This window comes from Marmota monax, unplaced genomic scaffold, assembly GCF_021218885.2.
Source record: "Marmota monax isolate L192 unplaced genomic scaffold, Marmota_monax_Labrador192_F-V1.1 WCK01_AAM20220418_F8-fsc00063, whole genome shotgun sequence".
Classification (NCBI taxonomy): Eukaryota; Metazoa; Chordata; class Mammalia; order Rodentia; family Sciuridae; genus Marmota; species Marmota monax.
In genome coordinates, this window is record NW_026693726.1 from 2,328,466 (window position 1) to 2,351,123 (window position 22,658).

Sequence of the window (22,658 nt, forward strand, 5' to 3'; positions counted from 1 at the left end):
CTAGAAGTTTTCTCGTGGAATTTTTGGATCTTCTAGATATAGAATCATATCATTGGCAAATAGGGCTAATTTGAGTTCTTCTTTTTCTATCCATGTCTTTTTAATTTCTTTCATCTGTCTAATTGCTCTGGCCAGTGTTTCAAGAACTATGTTAAATAGAAAGTGGTGAAAGAGGGCAGCCCCATCTTGTTCCAGTTTTTAGAGGGAATGCTTTCAATTTTTCTCCATTTAGAATGATGTTGGAGCAGAATAGAATAGACAATATGATTGATGTATGTACATTCCATGTATGTATTACATATCAAAATACATTCTGCTGTCATGTATCACTAAAAAAAAATAAAAATAAAAATAAATCGTATGGTTAAAAAAAAAAAAGAATGATGTTGGCCTGGGGCTTAGCATAGATAACTTTTACAATGTTGAGATATGTGCCTGTTATCCCCAGTTTTTCTAGTGTTTTGAACATGAAGGGGTGCTCCATTTTGTTGAGTGTTTTTTAGATGATCATATGATTCTTATCTTTAAGGGTATTGATGTAATGAATTACATTTACTGATGTCCATATGTTGAACCTACCTTTCGTCCCTTGGATGACCCCACTTGATTGTGGTGCACTATTTTTTGATATGTTTTTGTATTTGATTTGCAGGAATTTTATGGAGAGTTTTTGCATCTATGTTCATTAGAGATATTGGTCTGAAGTTTTCTTTCTTTGGTGTATCTTTGTCTTGTTTTTGATCAGGATGATATTGGCCTCATAGATTGAGTTTGGAAGTGCTGCCTCTTTTTCTGTTTCATGAAATAATTTGAGGAGCATTGGTATTAGTTCTTCTTTGAAGATCTTGTAGAACTCAGCTGTGTATCCATCTGGTCCTGAGCTTCCTTTTTCCATTTATTGATTGGGTTGTTTGTTTTTTTATTGTTAAGTTTTTTGAATTCTTTGTATATCCAGGAGATTAATGGTCTATCTGAGGTGCAGGTGGCAAAAATTTTCTCCCATTCCATAGGCTATATATACATATATATATATATATATATATATATATATATATATATATTAATTAGAAGTAGTTGGACCCAATACTTTTATTTTATTTATTTTTATGTAGTGCTGAGAATTGAACCCAGGGCCTCGCACATGCTAGGCAAGTGCTCTACCACTGAGCCACAACCCCAGCCCCATAGGCTCTCTCTTCATGTTCTTGATTGTTTCCTTTGCTCTTAAGAAGCTTTTTAGCTTGATACATCCCATTTATTGATCCTTTTTTTTTTTGGCAGGGGGAGATACTGGGGATTGAACTCAGGAGCACTCGACTGCAGAGCCACATCCCCAGCCCTTTTTTGTATTTTATTTATAGATAGGGTCTCACTGAGTTGCTTAGTTCCTCACTTTTGCTGAGGCTGGCTTTGAACCCTAGATCCTCCTGTCTCAGATCTGTAGCTGCTGGGATTTCAGGCATTAGGCAACTTGCTCTGCCCATTTGATTCTTGATTTTACTTTTTTTAAGTTGTTGATGGACACATGCCTTTATTTTATTTATTTATATGTGGTGCTGAGAATTGAAGCCAGTATTTCACATGTGCTAGGTAAGCACTCAACCACTGAGCCACAACCCCATCCCATTTATTTTACTTCTTGTGCTTTAGGAGTCTTGTTGAGGAATTTGGTTTCTAAGCCAATGTGATGGAAAATCGGGCCTACTTTTTCTTCTAGTAGGCTCAGGGTCTCTGGTCTAATGCCTAGGTCCTTAATCAACTTTGAGTTGAGTTTTGTACAGGGTGAGAGATAGGGTTTAATTTGACTTTGCTATGTATGGATGAAATGAAATTTTATTTTCCCTATAAGCTCTACTAAGAAATGCTAAGCTAATGCAAAATCTGGGCAGAGTTTCCCAGATCAAATATGAGAAAAACAGAAACAAATTTTATTAAAATTATGTCAATTATTGTAGCAAAAATAATAAATGCATTCAAAATAATAACAATAGCAATATTGCATTTAAAAGACAGTATATAGGATAGAAGAAAAAGAATTCAAGATTGAAGGAAAAGAACCCAGGATAGAAGAAAAAATAACTCATGGAACAGAAGAATACTTTCTATGATGCTTTGCTGTATAGATAAATGTAATGTAAGTATATATTCAATAAACAACCTCAATTTACAGATGATAAAATATAGATTAAGATGAAAGTACAGATTTCTAATTTTTATCTTGTATTTTAATTAAATAATAATGAAACCTAAACAATGCCATTTGAAATTTAAGAAACAAGTGAGAATGAAATTACTAGACAAAATATTGATAAAAAACAAATTTATGGCATGGTGGAAAGTGTAAAAAAAATGAAGAGACAAGATGATGGCTACAGAGGAAAAATAAAAGTCAATGTAACAATAATTGGGTCCCTATTATTTTTAAGAACCTCTGCATACTTCATTAAATACAGTTCTTATTTTTTAATGATTGCATTTGCAACATAATTTATTTCTAATCTTTTTTAGTTCAATAACTTAGGAGGCTGATACTCTAATAAATATCTTGACATTATTATTGTGGAAAAAAATATACTTGGTTCCCAGCAACCAATTTTTTAGTGAATATATAAATATGTTGGGGATTTCTAGAATAGTAATTTGATACAGGTAAAATATTTGGAAGTATTAATTTTTTGGGGGGTTTACTGGGAACTGAACTCAGTCGGCACTCAACCACTGAGTCATATCACCAGCCCTATTTTGTATTTTATTTAGAGACAGGGTCTCACTTTGTTGCTTACCACCTTGCTGTTGCTGAGGCTGGCTTTGATCCTCCTGCCTTAGCCTCCTGAGCTGCTGAGATTAGAGGCATGCACCACTATGCCTGGCCTGGAAGTGTTAATTTTTAAAAATTATTTTTAACACCTTGTTTGTATTTATTTATTTTTATGTGGTGCTGAGGATTGAACCCAGGGCCTCACATGAGCTAGGTGAGTGCTCTACCGCTGAGCTACAACCCCTGCCCTGGTTAATTTTATGAAGTTGACGTCTTCTCCATTATGTGATAAATAGATAATGTTGGGACAGTATCCCATATTATTGGTTTCATGTTTCCCCTTGCCCAATCTGTTCTAAAAATATCTATATCGGCAGGATAATTAATAGTGCACAGGGTAGTTTTCATAAGTGGGTGAATTTTCAATAACTTTAAGATTGTGAGGGAAGATTTGTAGGTTTTTCCTGAAATTTGGGAGTGAGACAACTGTCTTGTGGAGGAAAGCAAAAGACTTTCAGGTTATTGTTTCCTTGTCCTTCCCTTTGTCTCCTTTCTACATTTTATTTCTACATTCAATATTCTACATTCTTTCTACATTTCTACAGAAGATAAAATTCTTCTGTCCTACTTCTGTTCCACGATGACAAATACTTTGCAGATCTTTTCCATTGCTATGTATTTCTATGCCAAGAATAGTAATTGACCCATAGTAGATATTAGTAAATGTTTGGGAAATTGACTACTCCATTACTCAACAAGTATTTATGAACCACTGTGCTAGATCCTGGAGAAACAAAAATGAGAAAGTCATTGTTCTCTTCTTCAGTGATTTTAGAGTATAGTGGGATAAACAGTGTGTAGTGATAAAAAATATTTAGATATAAGCATACAAGGGAAAGTAATTTATATGAAGAATGTTATGGTTTAGATATGAGATGTTCCCCCAAAAGTTCATGTGTGAGACAAAGTAAGCAAGTTTAGAGGTGAAATGATTGTGTTATAAGAGCTTTAACATAATCAGTACATTAATCCACTGATATGGATTAACTGGGTTGTAATTGTAGGCAGGTAATGTGTGACTGGAAGAGATATATCACTGAGGGTGTGCCTTTGGGGATTACATTTTGTCCATGATGAGGGGAGCCTCCATTTCTGCTTCATTGGTGTCATGTCCTGAGCTGTTTTCCTCTTTCTGCTGTGGTATTCTGCCTCACCTCACACCCAGAGCAATGGAGTTGGCCAATTATGCACTGAGATCTCTGAAATCTGAGCCCCAAATCAACTTTTCCTCCTCTAAAATTGTTCTTGTCAAGTCTTTTGGTCACAGTGGCAAAAAAGCTAAATTAAAAAAAAATGAATAATAGGGGCTAGAAAATTTTACAGAAAATGAATATTAAAAGAAATGAAAAGACATCAGAAAAAAACTAGTTTGGGATTCTAACATTGGTCCCATTCAAACTGCTAAAAGTGTTATTATTATAATAAAGTGATTTGAAAGCATTATCCTTTTTGTTTCTTTCTTTTTTTTTAGTTGCCAATGGATTTTTTACTTTATTTATTTATATGTGGTGCTGAGGATCGAACCCAGGGCCTCACACATGCCAGGCAAGTGCTTTTCCACTGAGCCACAACCCCAGCTCACCATTATCCTTTTTCTGATGATTGAATATTTTACAATGGTACCCTAAAGATGCATTTGTGAATTAGTTGCTTTTCTGCTAATAGGACCACTGCTTTTTAAATATTCATTATTTTCAATTCTCATAAAAAGTATTTAAAGTAAATCCTAAAATTATCATAGAATTATGTGAGAATTTCCATGTCACCTAGGTGATTTCATGTGTTGATGCCTGTATACCTTGAGCAGTTGAAAATGCTGATTCAAGCTAAATAATAATTTCTGGAAATTATGACTTTAAAAACTTTAAATCAATTGTAAGAAAAAAATTATGGCACAAAGTTTAAATCAACTTTAATGATCTGAATCAAAGTGAATGGAATTTCTGACCACTTCAGAGTGATTTCCAAAAGCATAAACTCATTCATTTATTCCCAAAGCATTTACTGTCCACCCACTTGCTGTTAGATGCTGAGACTACATAGATGAATGAGACATAGAGCCTGACTTGGACAATGCACTGGTTGGTAGGCAAAGTTAGGCTAGAAAACAAACAATTGTAATATACTTACAATATCAGAGAAGAGGGCATCAAGAAAAGATTATGGAATTAGAGAATGCCTGTCAGCCAGGTAATTTTTGGCTTGAAGGATGATTTATTCAAAGGTGAGGGAAGGATGGACTATAGGGAGGGGAGAAACCTAGGGAAAAGCACAGAGAGGGGGAGGCTTATCCCTAGGGACAGCTGGTGTCAAGGGTATGTATTCATTCAAAACCTTCAACATTTGAACTGTCATCTAAGCAGCTAGAAGTCATTAATTCAGGGGTGGTGCTGATTTAAGGAGGACCAGGCAAGTTAAATTTGAGGGAACTGGCAAAAGGTGAAAGGAATCCAAAAAACATTTCTGGTAGGAAAATGTAGCAGGAGCCAATATTGTACCAAATAAAACCTATCATATGCCAGGCTCTATTTACACATTTTTATACCTAACACATTCAGTCTCTTAAAAAAAAAAAAAGAAAGAAAAAAAAAAAGAATGAACTGATTCATAGGGTAACATGCACACAATACTGTTTCTCCATCTGTAGACAGAACTATTGGTTTTAGATGGTGACTGAAATCACAGGCCTCGTAGACATAACTCAGGCAGGTAAGTGATACCAGGAAGGAATCCAGGGAATAATAATGCAAATGAATAAGTTTGTGAAGAACACACATAACAGTTCTATTTCTCGTGTTTTTTTTTTTTTTTTTTTTGGTCAGACTATTTTTGGTGTCATTTACTAAATAAAGTGTTACGTTTCATTTGGCTTAACTGGGTTGAAGTTACCTGGCCATAAGTAACCCACTTCAAAACCAGGACAAACCAAGAAGTAATTCGAATTTTCTGGCACCCTTGCCTCAAAAATCAAGGATCTAGGGCACTGTTTTAAGATGATCCTCATTTTTGTACCCAAAGATTTCTTCTTCGAGTGACCACATAAGATATTTTGTTGCTCCAGGAGGATGCTTGGCCACGCTGATGCGGGAGGGCAGGTGATTAGGGATCTCCACAGTTTTCTGGGCCAGACAGTGAACCAGCCTTCTCCCTGCTGCCTCCCTCCCCCAGTCTGGAAAGGTGCAGGATCCGCTAAACCGTGCGTCGCACAGCTGCGGCCGGAGCAGACGCGGGATGGTCACGCGTCTCCAGAGCTGCAGAGGGGGGTAGTTCTAGAGCCCCGGGGAAGGTACGAGCAGGGAATCGGGGCCCAGGCCACGGTCTAGAAAGAGCCAAAAGGTCTATTGGGTGGGGGAGGAAGTTGCCGGGTGCAGGTGTGCACAGGGCTGCCCTGGGCCCATCCTTTGCGGCCGAGGGGGCAGGGAGCCGTCCTGAGGACTAGGAGACCACGGCTAGGGCGTGCTGCCCACGCACTCGCCCATAGGAACGACCGTCGCCCCGAGGTCCCGCCCGCCGGCGCCAGCACCGCAGCGCCCGCTGCTGCGGGGGGCCGGGCGGCCGCCAGGGGGCGGGAGCGGCACCGCGAACAATGGCCGCGCTCGGGCGGGAGCTGAGTGGAGGTAGGGCTGGAGCGGGCGCGCGCGCGGGCCTGGCGTGCTGGGGCGCGGGAGCGGCTGCGCAAGCGGGGGCGCGCGGCGCGAGCCCGGGAGGGCGCGGCGGGAGCGCAGGGGAGGCAGGCAGAGGCGGGGGGCGGGGAGCCCTTAGGGTGGAAGCCGGCGGCGGCGGCGGCGGCCGAGCGGGGTCAGTTCTCTGTAGTGTTTGCCAATGTTGGAGCCGTCTGCAAAGTGTCCCTGGCAAGAAGGTAAATACCCTCGTTGGGGGCGCCCTGGAGGCCCCGACTTCCGCCCCGCTGGCGGAGGAGGCAGAGGGCGCTGGGGAGCCCTGCAGGTCCGCGGCGCGGCGAACCCCGAGCCGAACGGCCCCCTTCGCGGCCTCCCCTCCCCTCCCCGGCGCCATCCCTCCCTCCTCGGGCTCCCGGGGCTGGAGGGGGAGGGGAAGTGGGTGGGGGGGCAGGGCTGCCGGGGAGGAGGCGAATGTATGGGGGGGCGTGTGTGGAGGGGGTGGGACGACACAGGTGTCCTGAGGGGAGGAGCTGGGAGGACAGCAGGGAGGCCGGCCCCAGTGGGGGTGCCGAGGTGGGGGGACCTGGCGGGGGGCGCAGGAAGCCGGGGGTCTTGGGGGCCGGGTGGGCACTGCAGAAAGGAGGATGGCGAGAATCGGCGGTGCGGGAGAGAAGGAGGGCAGGGAAGGGCGGTGCGGGCGGTGCGGGCGGTGCGGGCGGTGCGGGGAGGCTCCGGAGGGTCTGCGGGGAATGGGCCCGGGGCGCTGGGGGCGGAGCGGTGGGGCCGGGGTGCGCCGGGTTGGGGGGTTGTGGCGGCGGCGGTGGCTATTTCTGTGTAATGGGCAAGTGGCAAAGACGTAACTCCCCGAAATGGGGAAGGTAGGTGGGGCCGAGGGGACAAAATATATCCTATGACGGGCAAGTTCTGCTGTGGCTCTTAGGAACTATTACCGTGGTGGCTAGGCTTAAAGGGGTAGTTGGCAGTAGTGACCTTGCCGGGGCGAAGGGAGTTGGGCGATAGACAAAGCTCGGTTACAGAATCCACTATGTGAGGATAGGGACTCCAGTCCCTCCTGGGGCGAGCTGGGGATTGTGTGTTTGTGTGTGTGTGTGTTGGGGTGGGGGGTTCCCGCAGAGGCAATTGAAGAGATAGCAAAGCTGGGATTCTTAGTGAGGGGGTGGAGATAATGGCTGTGGGGTTCTGGAAGTCCCTGGAATTATGTGTAGAATTTTGCATAGTGATTAATTTTCTTTGGAAGGGGTCCGTATTTGCCCTACATTTTTTTTCTGTCTCACCTCCCAAAAGGTTAAGTGAGAATGCTAGGGTGTTGAGGGGACCATCCAATTAGGATAGACCCGGGAATTTACTGAAGAATTTATAAGTGGGTGGATCCTGCAGGAAGATAGAAATAATCCTTTAAATGTATTTCACTCACTGAAAATCTTTATTGTTTAAGGTTTGATTTCACAGTGTTCAGCTGAACTTTCGCTGAGCGTTACTTGGGTTTTGGTGTATCCTATGTTTTAGGAAAAAGCATGGTGAACATTTGAAATCAAAATTGTTATGGACAGTCAGGATGATAGTTACCTTGTAGGAGTCAAGATTGCAACATTTCTTTGGTAGGTTTACTTCTTCCCTATCCTTGCTTTCTTGAAATGATTGGAATATACTGTTGCGATTTGAGCTGCAGTGGAACAACCTTAATAAAACCATCAAAACCAAGACTTATGCTACTTCTGGATAGTCTTGTATTGTGACAAGTTGTTCATTGTTCAGTTTGTAGATATTTTACTGCAAACTAGAGATATCACATATCACTTGAATTTTAGATTTGCTGCATTTTGCAGCAGGCCTCTATTTATGAAGCAGTAATGTTCATCTATGTGGTGTGTGTGCACTTTTTTATTCCCCCCATGGTTTCAGCTCTAGTCACCATTGCCACATTTCAATACATGGCAGTGTAATATGAAATCTACTTCTAAGTGAAGATTTCTTTGTAGGATATGGTGCATACTTCCTCACACTTCATTTTTTTTTAAACAGTGTTTTGTATTTGTAAAAATGTTGCTGTATAATCCAAGTATATGTTGTTAGTTTCAAATGGTATGTCATGTAAGTTTTAAATTTTAACTTGTTTGGAAATAATTGGAAGTGTACAGAAAAATTGCAAGAATAGAATATTACAGAGAGCATCTTTGAAACCTTTACCCAGATTCACCTGTTACCATGTCACCTATTTACCATTTTCTATTTCTCTTTCTCTCTCTCTCTCTCTCTCTCTCTCTCTCTCTCATACACACACACACACACACACACACAATATTTCTTTCTGGGTATAGTACATATGTTATGGCTTTTTGCTCCCAAATATTTCTGGAAAACCGTAAGAATTTTGTGTTTTGTCTTGTCTGGAATGAAGTTCTAAGAAAGAATGGCTTGGTCTGCTTTTCAACAAAGAATATAAAAACATCTAAGATAGTAATTAAAGTTTTAAATATACAACAATGAAAGTGAGGTTGAGAGCTTTTTCTGTTTAGGTTCTAGACTATGTAGTTGGCCAAGGTGTGTTTTGTTCCCTCTTTATACTTAACCTCTTTCCTCCCATTTTTCTCTCTTTTTCTTTTGTACTTTGCAGTGGTGGGAATTGCACTGAGGAACACTGTACTGAGCTAGATTCCCAGTCCTTTTTTAAACTTTTTGAGATAGTCTTGATAAGTTGCTGAGCTCAAACTTGTGATTCTCCTTCCTCAGACTCCATAGTGGCTGGAATTACAGGCCCGTATCACCTGGTCATCTTTTTTTTGTACTCCTTTTGAGGATCACCCCAGTTTGTGTTCTTTCTCTCTCTTCTAAATTTTGAGATAGCATCCTGCAAACTTGCCCAGGGTGGCCTCCAACTTGTAATCTTCCTGCCTCAGCTCCTTGCTCGAATTATAGGCATGTGCCACCACACCTAGTTATTGTTTGATTTTGAGTTTTGTAGGCTGCCTTGTTTAGGATAAACCCTTGACTTTGGTGTAGGAAAAATCTTAAGAAGGCAGGTCTTTTATAATTTAGTGTATGGTGAATAGAAGAAAACTTTGAACCTGTCTGAACTAGTTTTTATTTTTTTAGATTTTTTTTAGTTGTAGGTGGACACAATGCCTTTATTTTTATTTATTTATTTTTATGTGGTACTGAGGGTCGAACCCAGTGCCTCACATGCTAGGTGAGCGCTCTACAGCTGAGCCACAACCCCAGCCCAACAGGGTTTATTTTAATAAAGGGTAACATAGATGTCTCCCAGGAGGGAGAGGGGAACATAGCTGGTATCCTGGTATCCCCCATAGTGTAATAGATATTTAATTCCTTAAGTTTGTTTCAGGTACCTGCTTTAAAAAGCTAAAATTAAAAACATTTTTTAGGGCACTGCTGGGGATTGAACTCAGGGCTTTGTACTTGTTAAGCAAGTGCTCTACTGTTGGGATACATCTCCAACACTTTTAAAATTTAAATTTATTTTTGAGACATGGTCTCACTTGTTGCCCAGGCTGGCCTTGAACTTGTGATTTTCCTTCCTTAGTCTCCCCTGTAGGTGTTATGACAGGTGTGTACCACTGTACCCAACTAAAAAACATTTTTAAACAGCTTTTTAATGAACCCATGGATTTTTAAAATAAGCTTTGAATTGATATTTAGTTGGGCCATAGTTAATAGTCTAAGAATCAGGATAGAAAATGCTTTTATTTTTCATATTGTCAAAAAGAATGTTTAAATGAGAACTGTCTGCCAGATGTAGGATGGGTGCTGATGTAAAATGTTTATGGATATTAATCACAATATCATTTTATAAAGTGGTATTTATTGAGGATGCTATAAATTTAATTTTGTATAGATTTTAATTCATTAGATGGGCAAAATATAGTTTTTTTTTTTGTTTGTTTTTGGTACCAGGGATTGAACTCAGGGGCAATTAACCACCAAGTCACATCTCCAGCCCTTTTTATATTTTATTAGACCCTGGGTCTTGCTGACTTGCTCATGGCCTTGATAAGTTGCTGAGGCTGAACTCCAGGTCCTCCTGCCTCAGCCTTTCAAGCCTCTGGGATTGCAGATGTGCACCACCTCGCCTGGCAAAATACAGTTCATTTTTAAAGGGGTGTGTTACATCAGCAGATACAGGTTGCACCTTTAATTCTTCTTGAATAGCAAGTCTTCCCTAGTTTGTAGTACTCTCTCCACTTGTGTTCTTTTGGTAGCTTGAAATCTGGAACTGCATGTCCTAATGTGCCTGACTGGCTATCATTGTAAGGTTTTTTGAGGTATGTGAATAGGTTTCTCTGAAAGTACTTTTAGTTGGATTGAACTGTATCTGAAATTTTTTTTTGACAAAGAAAGGAGAGTTGCATTATGAAATCATAGGCAGTATAAGATGCTCCACATTTTATTGAGATCTCTTGATATTTTTTGACATGTCTTGATATTTTTTTAAAAAATTTAAAATACAGGACCATAGATCAGGCATATCTTTAAAGAAGAAGTGAAATCTTAAAGACATGTGCTATTATGGGCATTCTCAATTGTCTGTAGTATAGTTGTGAATTACAAATTATTTTTCTTTCTTTTTTTTTTAATTTTTTATTTTTTTTTTTTTTTGGAGACAGGATCTGGTTAAATTGCTGAGTCTGACCTTGAACTTGGGGTCCTCTGGCCTTAGCCTCCTGAGTTGTTGGGATTATAGGTGTGGTGAAGTACAGGTTTTATACTAATGTAAATCTAGTATAACTTGTTTGATGAAAAATAATAATTTTAGAACAATGTCTAGTTACCTCAGAGTAGTAATATTAGTTTCATTTATTTGAATTTATTATTATTATTATTATTATTATTATTATTATTATTGGTACCAGAGATTGAACCCAGGGGCACTTTACTAGCTATATTCCCAGTCCTTTTTATTTATTTTTAAAATTTTGAAACAGGATCTTGCTAATTTTCTTAGGGCCTTGCAAAGTTGCTGAGGCTGGGCTTGAGTTTACTGTCCTCCTGCTTAAGCCTCCCTAGCAGCTGGAATTAACAGGGATTCGCCACCACGTCCCTCTCTTCATCTGTTTTATATAGCTCCTTATTTTAAATCATTTAAAGAAAGCTTTCAGAGTATTTGAAATTTTACAGTGGATTTTAAGTGAATAGATGATTTAATTTTTGTTACTTCTAAAAGTACTATTTGTGCATCAGAAAATTAGAACTTTAAGAAATCCACCCCAATATCTTACTGTGGCTACTTCTTGGAATCACTTACCAAACTCTAATGATGAAGAAATACATACAGATTTGTAGATAAGTATTTTTAGAGGCTTATACTAGATAAAAACAAAATGGTGTTTCTCATAGTTGGGGAGTGCTTAATAAATAATGTTAAATTTTAGAAGGTACTTAGTGATTTTATTGGTCTATTTACATTTTTATGTTCCAAATGAAATTTTTTTGGGGGGGAGTTGGGGTACTGAGGATTGAACTCGGGGTACTTGAACATTTAGAGACAGAATCTCACTGAGTTGCTTAATGCTTCTCTTTTTCTGAGGGTGGCTTTGAACTCAAGATCTTCCTGTCTCAGCCTCCTGAGCTGCTGGGATTACAGATGTGTGTCACTATGCCCAGCCAACTGAATTATTATTATTATTATTTTATAATGGAATATTGGAAATTTTATTTATACTTCATAAATAGGTCAAAAAGAAAAAGTATAATATAAAATTATAATTTTAATAAAAATTATAAAATATACTTGTTTTAATAGGTCACATGAATTATTTTTAATTAAATACTTGGTTTTGTTTTATACTTTTATTAATTAATTAATTTATTTTTTAAAGAGAGAGTGAGAGAGAGTGAGAGAGAGGTAGCGAGAGAGAGAGAATTTTAATATTTATTTTTTAGTGTTTGGCGGACACAACATCTTTGTTTGTATGTGGTGCTGAGGATCAAACCCGGGCCGCACACATGCCAGGCAAGCGCGCTACCGCTTGAGCCACATCCCCAGCCCTGTTTTATACTTTTTTTTTTTTTTTTAAATTTTTTATTGTGGGTCCTGTTTTATACTTTTAATCATAGAAAGTGTGTTTTAATACCATTTGACTACTGTCACACTTTTTTTTTTTTTTTTTGGTGGTACTAGAGATTGAACCCAGGGCCTTGAGTGTGCTGGCTACCTTTCAGCTACATCCCCAACCCTTGTGCAACACTTTTTAATGATCTCAACTTTTGATTTAAAAATATAAATGCTTAAGTTTTATAATTTAGCACATTCGAATTTTAATGTTACTTATTTGCTCATGTTGAACAGAAATTATTTTAGGTTAAATAATACCTAAAGCACCATAGGAGTATTGAATTTTAGAGTTACCTGGATTGTCTTATTTATTGTTGCATAATAAATTACCTTAAAGTTAATATGACTTAAAACATTGAATAAACATTTATTTTCTCATAGCTTCTATGGGTTAGAAGTCTGGGTGCAAGTTAGGTGCCTGTGGCTTAATGTGACTTAGGGGGTGCAGTCAAGGTTGCATTTGGAGCTGCAGTTGCATCTGGAAGCTTGACTGGTGGAAGACTACTTTCAAACTCTTGGCAGGATTCAGTTGCTGGCTCTTGGGACTGTTCATTGGAAGACCTCAATTTTTGCTGGCTGTTGGCCAGTCTTCTCTCAGTTATTTGCCATGTGGGCCTTTCCTAAGGGCAGCTCACAGTATTGCATCTGGCTTCCCTCAGAGCAAACAAGTGAGAGATTAAGAGAAGGCGATATCAGTCTTTTTATAACCTAATCTTAGAAGTGGTATCTCATTATTTCTGTTCTATTTGTTAAAAGCCTCCTATCACAAAGACTTCAATTTATTTTTTAAAGACTTAAAAAAAAAGACTCAAAGATACATAAAATAATTTGATCAAGAAGGAGGTAATCTCCTGAAGAATTTATACTAAAACTCCAGTTCACTCAAATTTAGACCTTGTACTTTTTCTGTAGCGTCCCAATCCCTTGGAAAATGTGAAAGAAAAGAAATAATGCAGATGCTGAGGACGTTATTGTAAGAAACATTAAATGTTTTCAGAGTTGATTTGAATTGACTTTGGTTTGTCATCGTTCTTTTTTTTTTTTTTTATAGTTTGATGGCACTTTTTTTGGTGGAGGGGTACTGGGGATTGAATTCAAGGGCATTCAACCACTGTGCTACATCCCCAGCCCTGTTTTGTATTTTATTTAAATACAGGGTCTCACTGAGTTGCTTAGCACCTAACTTTTTGCTGAGGTTGGCTTTGAACTCTACATCCTCCTCCTGCAGCCTTTCGAGCTGGTGGGATTATAGGCGTGCGACACTGCACCTGAATTGTTGGCATATTTTTAATACAAGCATTAAATGGATTAAATGGGGCCTTCCAAGAAACTGAGACAATGCAACGATTCTGCCCCCCTTCAAACCCTAGTTCTTGCAGTCAAGTCAGAAAGATTTCAGACTTGTTGCTCAGAATAGCAGCAATGAGTTTATTGAAGGGATAGGAAAAGGGAAAGGGAATATTTTCAAGAGAGTACTGCACTCCAGTTTTACTAGGAATCCCAGAAAAATTTCCAGAGAGTCCTGCCTAGGTTCACCTCTTGAATTTTAAAGATAGCAGGGTTGTCATATATATATTTTTTTATTTTGCCGGGGGTAGGTATTGTAGATTGAATCCAGATAAGCTTTACCACTCAGCTACATCCCTAGTCTTTTTTGAAACAGGGTGTGACTAAGTTGCTAAGGCTGGCCTTGAATTTGTGATCCCCTTGCCTCAACCTCCCAAGTCACTAGGATTATAAGCTTGTGCCATCATTCCTGGCCCAATTTATCTTCCTGAAAAAATGGTAACTAGATACATGAGTGTTTCCTTCTGTGCATGTATATCTATAGAACCTTTGCTTCTGAGGGAAAGTTCAATATTAAAATTTTAAAGCATAAAATTTCTACCCAAATGATGGGATTTAGTCCTTTTTATTTTCCTGTGTTGTTGCTTGATAATTTTGGAAGGGAAAGTGCCTGTAACATAATTTATATTTTATGTTAACCTTTTCCTTTATGAGAGCTTGTGGTTTGTTTGTTTATAAATTTGGTTTTTCCTTCCCTTCTTTAGCATATATCTTTAAATAAAAAGAGATGTACCACATGGAAAGAAATAACAGCCATGGGTGGTTATTAGGTCCAGAAGAAACAAACCCAAATGTAGCAATGGGACAATGATTGTGATGTGATTGATTTTCTAGGAAATTTTATGTAAAATTTTTATTTTTTAATTATTTTTTATAGTGCTGGGGATTGAACCCCAGCACCTCATGAATGCTATGCTAGTGCTCGCTTTACTACACCTTCAGCCCTTTTTTATTTTGACACAGGGTCTTGCTGAGGTACCAGGCTGGCCTTGTGGTTTTCCTGCTTCAGCCTCCTGAGTAACTGGGATTACAGGTGTGCACCACATGTCTAGTGTTTTTTTTTTTTTTTTTTTTTGCATTGTGTGGAAAACTTTTATTTTGGAGTAAATCCTTTTATCAGCAATAACAGAATAAAAGAGAAATCATTCAATGAATTATTATGTAAAAAGGCACACGTCTAGATTATATGACATTTTAATGTGAATACCATTTTCATATTGATAATAAGGGAAAAACATAAAATATGTAGCTTGGTAATCATATTGTGTATTCTGTAACATATAAGAATACTTGTGTATGTTGCATCTTCTTTAGTATTAATTTATCATAAGTTATCATTGAAGATGGGAACAAAGCTATTTAAAACCTGACTGGAGTGAAGAGAATATACATTAAACATCAGTGAGACTTTTTGGGCTTGTTAACAGTTTTCTTTTTGTGGGGATTGTCTAGAACCATTAGAGACTTTGTTTATCAATCTAGATCTGAGTGCTAGTCATTAGCCATTAGAGACTTTGTTTATCAATCTAGATCTGAATGATATCCATAAGCCACATGTGTCTATTTAAATTCAAATTAACATTCAGAAATGTTAAATGTTTACTTTCTCAGCTACAACAGTCAAATCAGTCATATTTCAGGTGCCCATTAGCCATGTGGCTAATGGCTACCTAATTGGACAGCACAAGTATAGAACATTTCATTATCATAGAAAGCACTATGCTGATCTGGATCAACTGCATTTTATACTTGATTCTGATCATGTATTTAAAATACTAGTCGTTGAAGTTATCAACTAAGTTGAACTTTATTTCTTCATTTTCATTTTCCAGTTTTTGGAGCCGTGAGGGATACAGCAGTTTGATCATTATTGTCTTAACATGCTTCAAATAAATCAGGTGAGTTTGTGTTAAGGCATTTCATACTTACATGGTGCTTTGGACATAAATTATGGAACATTTTAACTCAGCTCTTCTACAGCCATAACTTGACCACTGCTTTGTCAAACTTTTACATAGTGTATAATCATCATTGGAGATAGTATAGGGCAGGTTTTTTAAGGAAAATAGTTATAGTCCTGAAAATTGATAACTTCTGAGTGTATAGAGTGAAAGTTTGTCTGTTCTTGATGTCACACTCTCCAGGACTTGGTGTGTTAAGAATACTTCTGATACACCTTCAGTAGCTGGCAGTTCTGCAGACTCAGCATTTCTAGAGACAAATTGTATAAATTAGTTGTATCAGTGTGTTAAAAAAAGGTTCATTTTCTAGGGCATTGAAAAAGCTAGAAGGAAGTGTTCTGCTAAATAAATAGCAGCATATAATACCTTAAACTAACTGAAAGAAGTATTTTTCTTAGGTTTTGGCATTTTCCCAATAATTTTATACATTTAATTTTTACCTTTTCTGAACAAACAAAACATTGTGTCATAACTATGTTACAAAATACTTCAATTTTTTTTGTTTCCATATCAACAGAGAAGTAAATTGGTTTTCTGTGATTTGAGAAAGTAATCCTGACTGCCCTCCCCACCCTGAAGTCTCACTCACCTTGCCTAAGAAATTTATGGTTCTTGTACATCAAATACCATCTCCAAGCCAGTGATTTCTAAGTTTGTACCTGCTCTAGGCCTTGTTTCTAAGCTCCAGACACTTGTAATAGTTATCAATTTGCTCGCTTAAATTGGATGTCTTTACATATCTCAGATTTGACATATTTCTGAGAAATAATCTACACGCTTCAGTTATACTTGGTTGTTTTAGTTCCGACATTGGGTAAGGTCATTCTGGCTTCAGGGACTTTGCACAGATTTCTTCTTTCTGTACCTCTCTTTTCCTCCCCTATATTTGGCTTACTCAACTCCAGGCCTAGAATATGCTCTCTTAGAACTTTGCCCTTTTATTTAGTGGCATTTTGACATTTGCAGTTATAGTCAAATATGAAATTTCAGTTGTCCCTTCACACTCATGGGTATTATATTTGTGGATTTAACTAACACAGGTTGAAAATATTTGGAAAAAAATTTGCATCTATTAGACTTTTTTTTTTTGTCATTGTTTCCTAAACAATAGAGTATAACAACTATGTATATAGTATTTACATTGTGTTAGGTATTTTAAGTAATCTAGAGTGATTTAACATATACAGGAGAATGTGCATTGGTCATATGCAAATATTATGACATTTTTATACAAGGGGCTTGAGCATTCACAGATTCTGGTATCTGAAGGGCATTCTGGAATCAATTCCCTATATGGAGGGATTACTGTAGTTGTTTAATAACTGTCTCCCTTGCTAGATAGTATACTCTATGAAGACAGTGATTTTGTATGTTTACTCTTGTATTCCCTGGTCCTAGAATGATGTAAATGGTTTTCAAATATTTGTTGGATGAGTGGACGAATGGTGCTAGGGTTATCATAAAGGAAAAGAGAGCTCTGTTCTTTTCAGTAATAACCGCATAATTGTGTGGTCTAAAATTTTTGTATTTTATGATGCTTTCATTATACAAATGTCATTAACATAAGATCTCCTTTATGCAAAGTTGTTCTGTTTTCCCCCCTTTGGTAGTGGGGATTGACCCAAGGTGCTTTACCACTGAGCTATATCCCCAACCCTTTTTATTTTTTATTTTGAGACAGGTTCTCACTAAGTTGCTTAGGGCCTTGCTAAATTGCTAAGGCTGGCTTTGAACTTTCGATCTTCCTGCCTCAGCCTCCCAAGTTGCTGGGATTATAGGCATGTGCCACTGTACCTGGTGCAAAAAAAAAAAATTGTTTTTTTCTCCTATAACAGAAATTTTTCTTGTGCAACAAAAATTGCTTTCATCAAAGACATTTCTAATAGAGGCTTAAATAGATGTTATTGTTATTGTTACTGTACTTGGTACTTCCTATACCCTGGCGTCTGCTATCAATTCCATTTGAAGCATCAGGCTTGCTGATACTTGTCTTGCACATGGTGTTGTAGGTGTGAAGTTGTCATTAAATGACTTTCTGTGGATGCCTGCTATTAATTATATGGGTATAATTAGAATAATTTGCTCCATGTTCTTGTATAGATAGGTAGAACTGATCATTCACTTTATGCCAGCCAAGTTTAGTAGAAATTATAGTTTGTGGGTTAGTACTGAGGATTTACTAACTTTTTACATTGCAGTTCATGTTGAATTGGACATTGTACACAATTCCTAGGCAACGTTTAGCATGGCCACAAGCAATTTCCTGGGCTTTGGCTAGAAACTATACACAGTACTTAGCTTGCAAAAGACAAGCATTGCTAGAGTCAATTAAGATCCCATTCTTGTTACTAAATTTCATCCCTCAAAATGTTTCATGTCTGAGGGAAAGAGTTAACATAATTGAGAATAGTAGAAGCTATTGTAAAGATTTTATCTTTAGCCACACCTAAATTTGAATTCCTAAATTTATGAATGATTTTTATCTTTTATTTTCATGGTGATTGCTTTCTCATGGAAAGTAAGATTCATAAGTTTAAAGTAAAAAGAGATGGCAAGAAGATTTAAGCTGATCTTAAACTAGAAATAATTTTGCTTTTTATTATGAGATTTTCAACACTCTCTCTAGGATTGATTCTAAATTTTTAGAATTAAAAAATTAGGGAGCTCTTTTTGTTTTCTTAAAATGCTTGAATAACTACACGCTTTTCTTGTCCTTACAGATTCTTCCACATATCTTCCTAAAACTAATTAAAAAATGGGCTATACTAAGATTCTGGATTATACTAAGATACTGGATTATCTGATATTTTGTTTGATATTAACTCTGACATTATGGAATATTGGGGTGTTTTACACTGTGTCATAATGGTTTTTTTACCTTTAAATTGTGATCTTCATTTTGCTTTTTTAAAAGAATATGTGTTGTTATCTGTGTGTAACCCATGATTACCATAGAAAAATTAGGTGATCTAGGTAAGCAAAAAGCCACAAACAAATCAAAACACACACACACACACACATACACATTCCACTTTTACAGAGAGAATGACTGCTAACATTTTGGAATGTATACCTCTTTTCTATGCAGTTATGTTTTTGTGTGAATATGTTATATTTAAAAACTGGTATTATATAATATATAATATTCTGAAGTGATTTACTAATATGTTTTGTTTGGAAATACTAAAATTTGTTTAACCAAGCCCTCATTGTTGGACAGATTTTTATGTTTCCAAGAGGAAACACAGTGAAGATTTTAAATATACTTCTTTTTTCCCCCCAGTTATTATAAGTAATTCTAAAATGAAATACTGTACAAAGGAGTCTAAGAATTTTTTAAAATATTTTTTAGGGGACTGGAATTGTGGCTCAGTGGTAGAGCACTTCCTTGGCATGTGTGAGGCACTGGGTTCCATCCTCAGCACCACTTATAAATAAAAAAACTATAAAAAATATTTTTATAGTTGTCGATGGGTCTTTTATTTTATTCATTTATTTTTACATGGTGTTGAGAACTAAACCTGGTACCTAACACATGCTAGACAAATGCTGTACCACTGAGCTACAACCCCAACCCTGGGTCTATGAATTTTAAAGTTACTTGATGCACAAATACCAAAAATAAAAATTTACTTACTATGATGTTTCAGTCTTTGCCAATATCTGACAAAAAATGGTATTTTAGTTTGCATTTCTGAGATTTGTGTATGTTTATTTTTTTGCTTTGTTTTTTTGTGAATTGCTTGTAGGTATCCACTATCATCTTTTCTTTTCATTTGAAAATGATATTCTTTGAGAATTTTTTGAGCTGTTATTTATAATTATTACTTCCCTTTTTTAGTTAATTATTCAACAGATAACTAATGGAAATCTATTAGTTTCCAGGGTACTACAGTAGATGGAGGTTTGGTATATTTTGGCCTTTCTTTGAGTCCCTAGGGAAAGGGAACTCATTTTAATATTAAGTTGCAGCAAATGCAAATTAAGAAAGCACATGTGCTATAAAATAATGTTTTAAAATGAGTGGCTGAGGGGCTGGGGATGTGGCTCAAGCGGTAGCGCACTCGCCTGTTATGCGTGCAGCCCGGGTTCGATCCTCAGCACCACATACAAACAAAGATGTTGTGTCCGCTGAAAACTAAAAAATAAATATTAAAAAAAAATTCTCTCTCTCTCAAAAAAAAAAAAAAATGAGTGGCTGAAATAGGGCCACTTTTTTTGGACTAGCTGGTGAGGCAGACTAGACAGGTCAGTGATCCTAAGGGATTGGAGAAGTCTATAATTAGGCAGTTGTAGAATTGGGAGGGCCCAGCAGCCTAGAATTTATAGAGGTCTAAGTGGTCTAATAGTTCCTTTTAACAAAGTTTGGTAGTAGATGCTGGGAAAATGGAAACCAAAAGGAAACTTTAAGGTCTGCTAAAGTGAAATGGGAGGACAGGCAGGACAAAACAGAATTTCAGTTTCAGAGGAGTAGAGGGGCCCTGCAGGGCAACAGGGAGCCAGATGTAGGAAATATAAAATTGTTATTATACTATGAAGCATAAAGCCAGATTGTGATTATCAAGAAAGTAAAGACCTAGAATTTAAGAGTAATGTCTTTCTCACATGTTGTAATGAGCAATTGAATTAGCAAAGCCAAAATGTTTAGCACTGGTCCTGTTATTACTGCTACTGCTGTTAATTTTTCTGTTAATGTTGCTGTTGCTGCCTGTTTTTGGAGACTGAAGGACTTGGAAGGCAGAGAGCAGACATTCAAGGGAGGTCATTGAATACTTGGAGGAATGAGCCACTTGGGCCCAGATTGGCTTCAGGTACCCTCCTGTTTCTTGATGTAGGTACGAGGAACTCTATTCTTTCTTGTAAAAATTACTGCTACTTACTTCTTTTTCTTTCTTTCTTTCTTTCTTTCTTTCTTTCTTTCTTTCTTTCTTTCTTTCTCTCTCTCTCTCTCTCTCTCTTTCTTTCTAAATTGTGATGGACCTTTATTTTATCTATCTATCTCTCTATCTACAGTGCTGGGAATCCAACTTATTGGTTCACACATGCAAGGCAAATGCTCTACCTCTGAGCTATGACCCCAGCCCTACTACTTACTCTTAGTTCTATTTTTCTTCAATTCTTGGTGAGAAGTACTTTCTACAGTCTGTCCATCTTTCCTCATAGTCATAGAATAAGATCTGCAGTTAGGGGATAAGAAAAATAGAAACATAAGGAGATTAAAAAGTATAAGAAGTATGTTTTCTTTCCCCTATGCTGCCAGTGAAAGGAACTGTATTTATTCTATGCGTAGTCAGCTTCCAGGAATGTTCTCCAGTGATCCCTGCATCAGAATATTTATACCCTTGTGTTATCACCTGGCACATTATACTGGGGTTGGTCTGTGTGATCAAAAGAGCATGGCAGAGTGATGGATCATTTTTTAGGATAGATTATTTATAAAATACATTGTGGCTTTTGCATTTTTTTCTCTTGTACTCTATTCCCTTTTTTCTCTCTCTTGCCTTCTCTCATTTGCTTGCTCTCTCTCTGTCTGTCTCCCTCCCCTTCCCTCACTCTCCCTCTCCCTCCCCACCCCTTCTCTCTCAGATTGCTTATTCTGAGATTAGTTAGCTGCCATGTTGTGAACAGCCCAATGGAAAGAGCCATGTCATGAGAAATTGGGTCCTGCCAACAACTAAAGGAACTGAGGCCTCTAGCCAACAGCATGTAAACAAGCCTTCTTGGAAGCCAACTCTTCCCAACTAGTCAAGCTTGTAGTCCTAGACTACTGCCCCATTGACACCTTTACTGCAGTCTCATGAGATACGTTGAGCCAGAACTATCCAGCTTAGCTGCCCTGTGATTGCTAGCTCTTAGAAACTATCTGGAAAAAACTCCCAACAACTGTTTTATAAAGAGGCTAAGTTGGGGCAATTTGCTGTGCAGCAAAAAATACTCTTTCACCTTAAACAACTTAAGAACATATAAAATATGTAAACAGTGGTTTTTTTAGACATTGATTGACAGGCAGCACCAGACTGTGATCCCTGAGAGAAAGGAAATTAATGAGGTTCAGCCCTTTTATTGGACCAACTTACAGAAGAACCCAAAGGTAATTTTACTGGCTTCATTGCAAGGAGGTGGAACCAAAACAGAACCCAGCAATCTTGTCAAGATAAGTAGAAAACAGTAAGAAATTGGGAAGGCCAAGGTGTGGTTAGAATTACAGGACAGGAAAGAAGAAGAAGAAGAAGAGGAAGAAGAAGAAGAAGAAGAAGAAAAGAACTGCAGGGCAGAGTACCAGTGAAAAAGATGCACTGTGTGTGTGTGGGTGGTGGTGGTGGTGGGGTACGCACAATGAGAGCACACACTAAAAAGCCAGTGTATGAGCATCCTGGAGCATCCTGGAGAACCTGCAGAGGGTTCTCCTGGAGTCTGGCTGTGTCTGATTTGTAGATGCTTGATAGGACCTACCTGACACTAGAGAAAATAGTAATACAAAGCAGTAAGAAAAACAATTTCTAGAATTTACACAAGGCTAGAAATAGTGTTCTCACAGCCCAGGTTGAAAGACGTTGTATGGCGGGCCCTGAAGACTCCAGGTGATTTCAGGTAACTTAACTATGCACCAAAACCCTAGAGGAATACAATACAATTCAGAATCTAACAATGTCAAATTCACAGTTATTGTCATTTAATACAAAATAAAAATGTTTGCCTCATGTTTAGTAATGAATAAAACTTTCATAGAAGATCAGTAAGGAAAGGGAAGATTCAAACAATAGTATAAACCAGCTAGGCCTAACAGACATTCTAAAAATATCAAGCACAGCCACATACCC

General features: G+C 37.9%; 1 protein-coding gene across 10 annotated transcripts in view; it reads left to right on the forward strand.

Moving 5' to 3' along the window:
- The first annotated feature begins 6,547 nt into the window (after positions 1-6,547).
- The window catches only part of Stau2 (staufen double-stranded RNA binding protein 2), a 274,753-nt gene continuing 258,642 nt past the window's right edge, over positions 6,548-22,658 (forward strand). For 5 of the 10 annotated variants that reach the window (XR_009228323.1, XM_058584404.1, XM_058584405.1 and 2 more), the window contains exons 1-2: positions 14,840-14,909; positions 15,709-15,774. Coding sequence is in view for 2 of the 10 variants with exons in the window: in XM_058584403.1 (XP_058440386.1) it covers positions 15,757-15,774 (18 nt within the window). In the remaining 8 variants the exon portion in view is untranslated. Of the gene's footprint in view, positions 6,678-14,839; positions 14,910-15,708; positions 15,775-22,658 lie in introns of those variants that run through there. The other 5 variants (XM_046460516.2, XM_058584403.1, XM_046460519.1 and 2 more) reach the window with 4 other exon arrangements.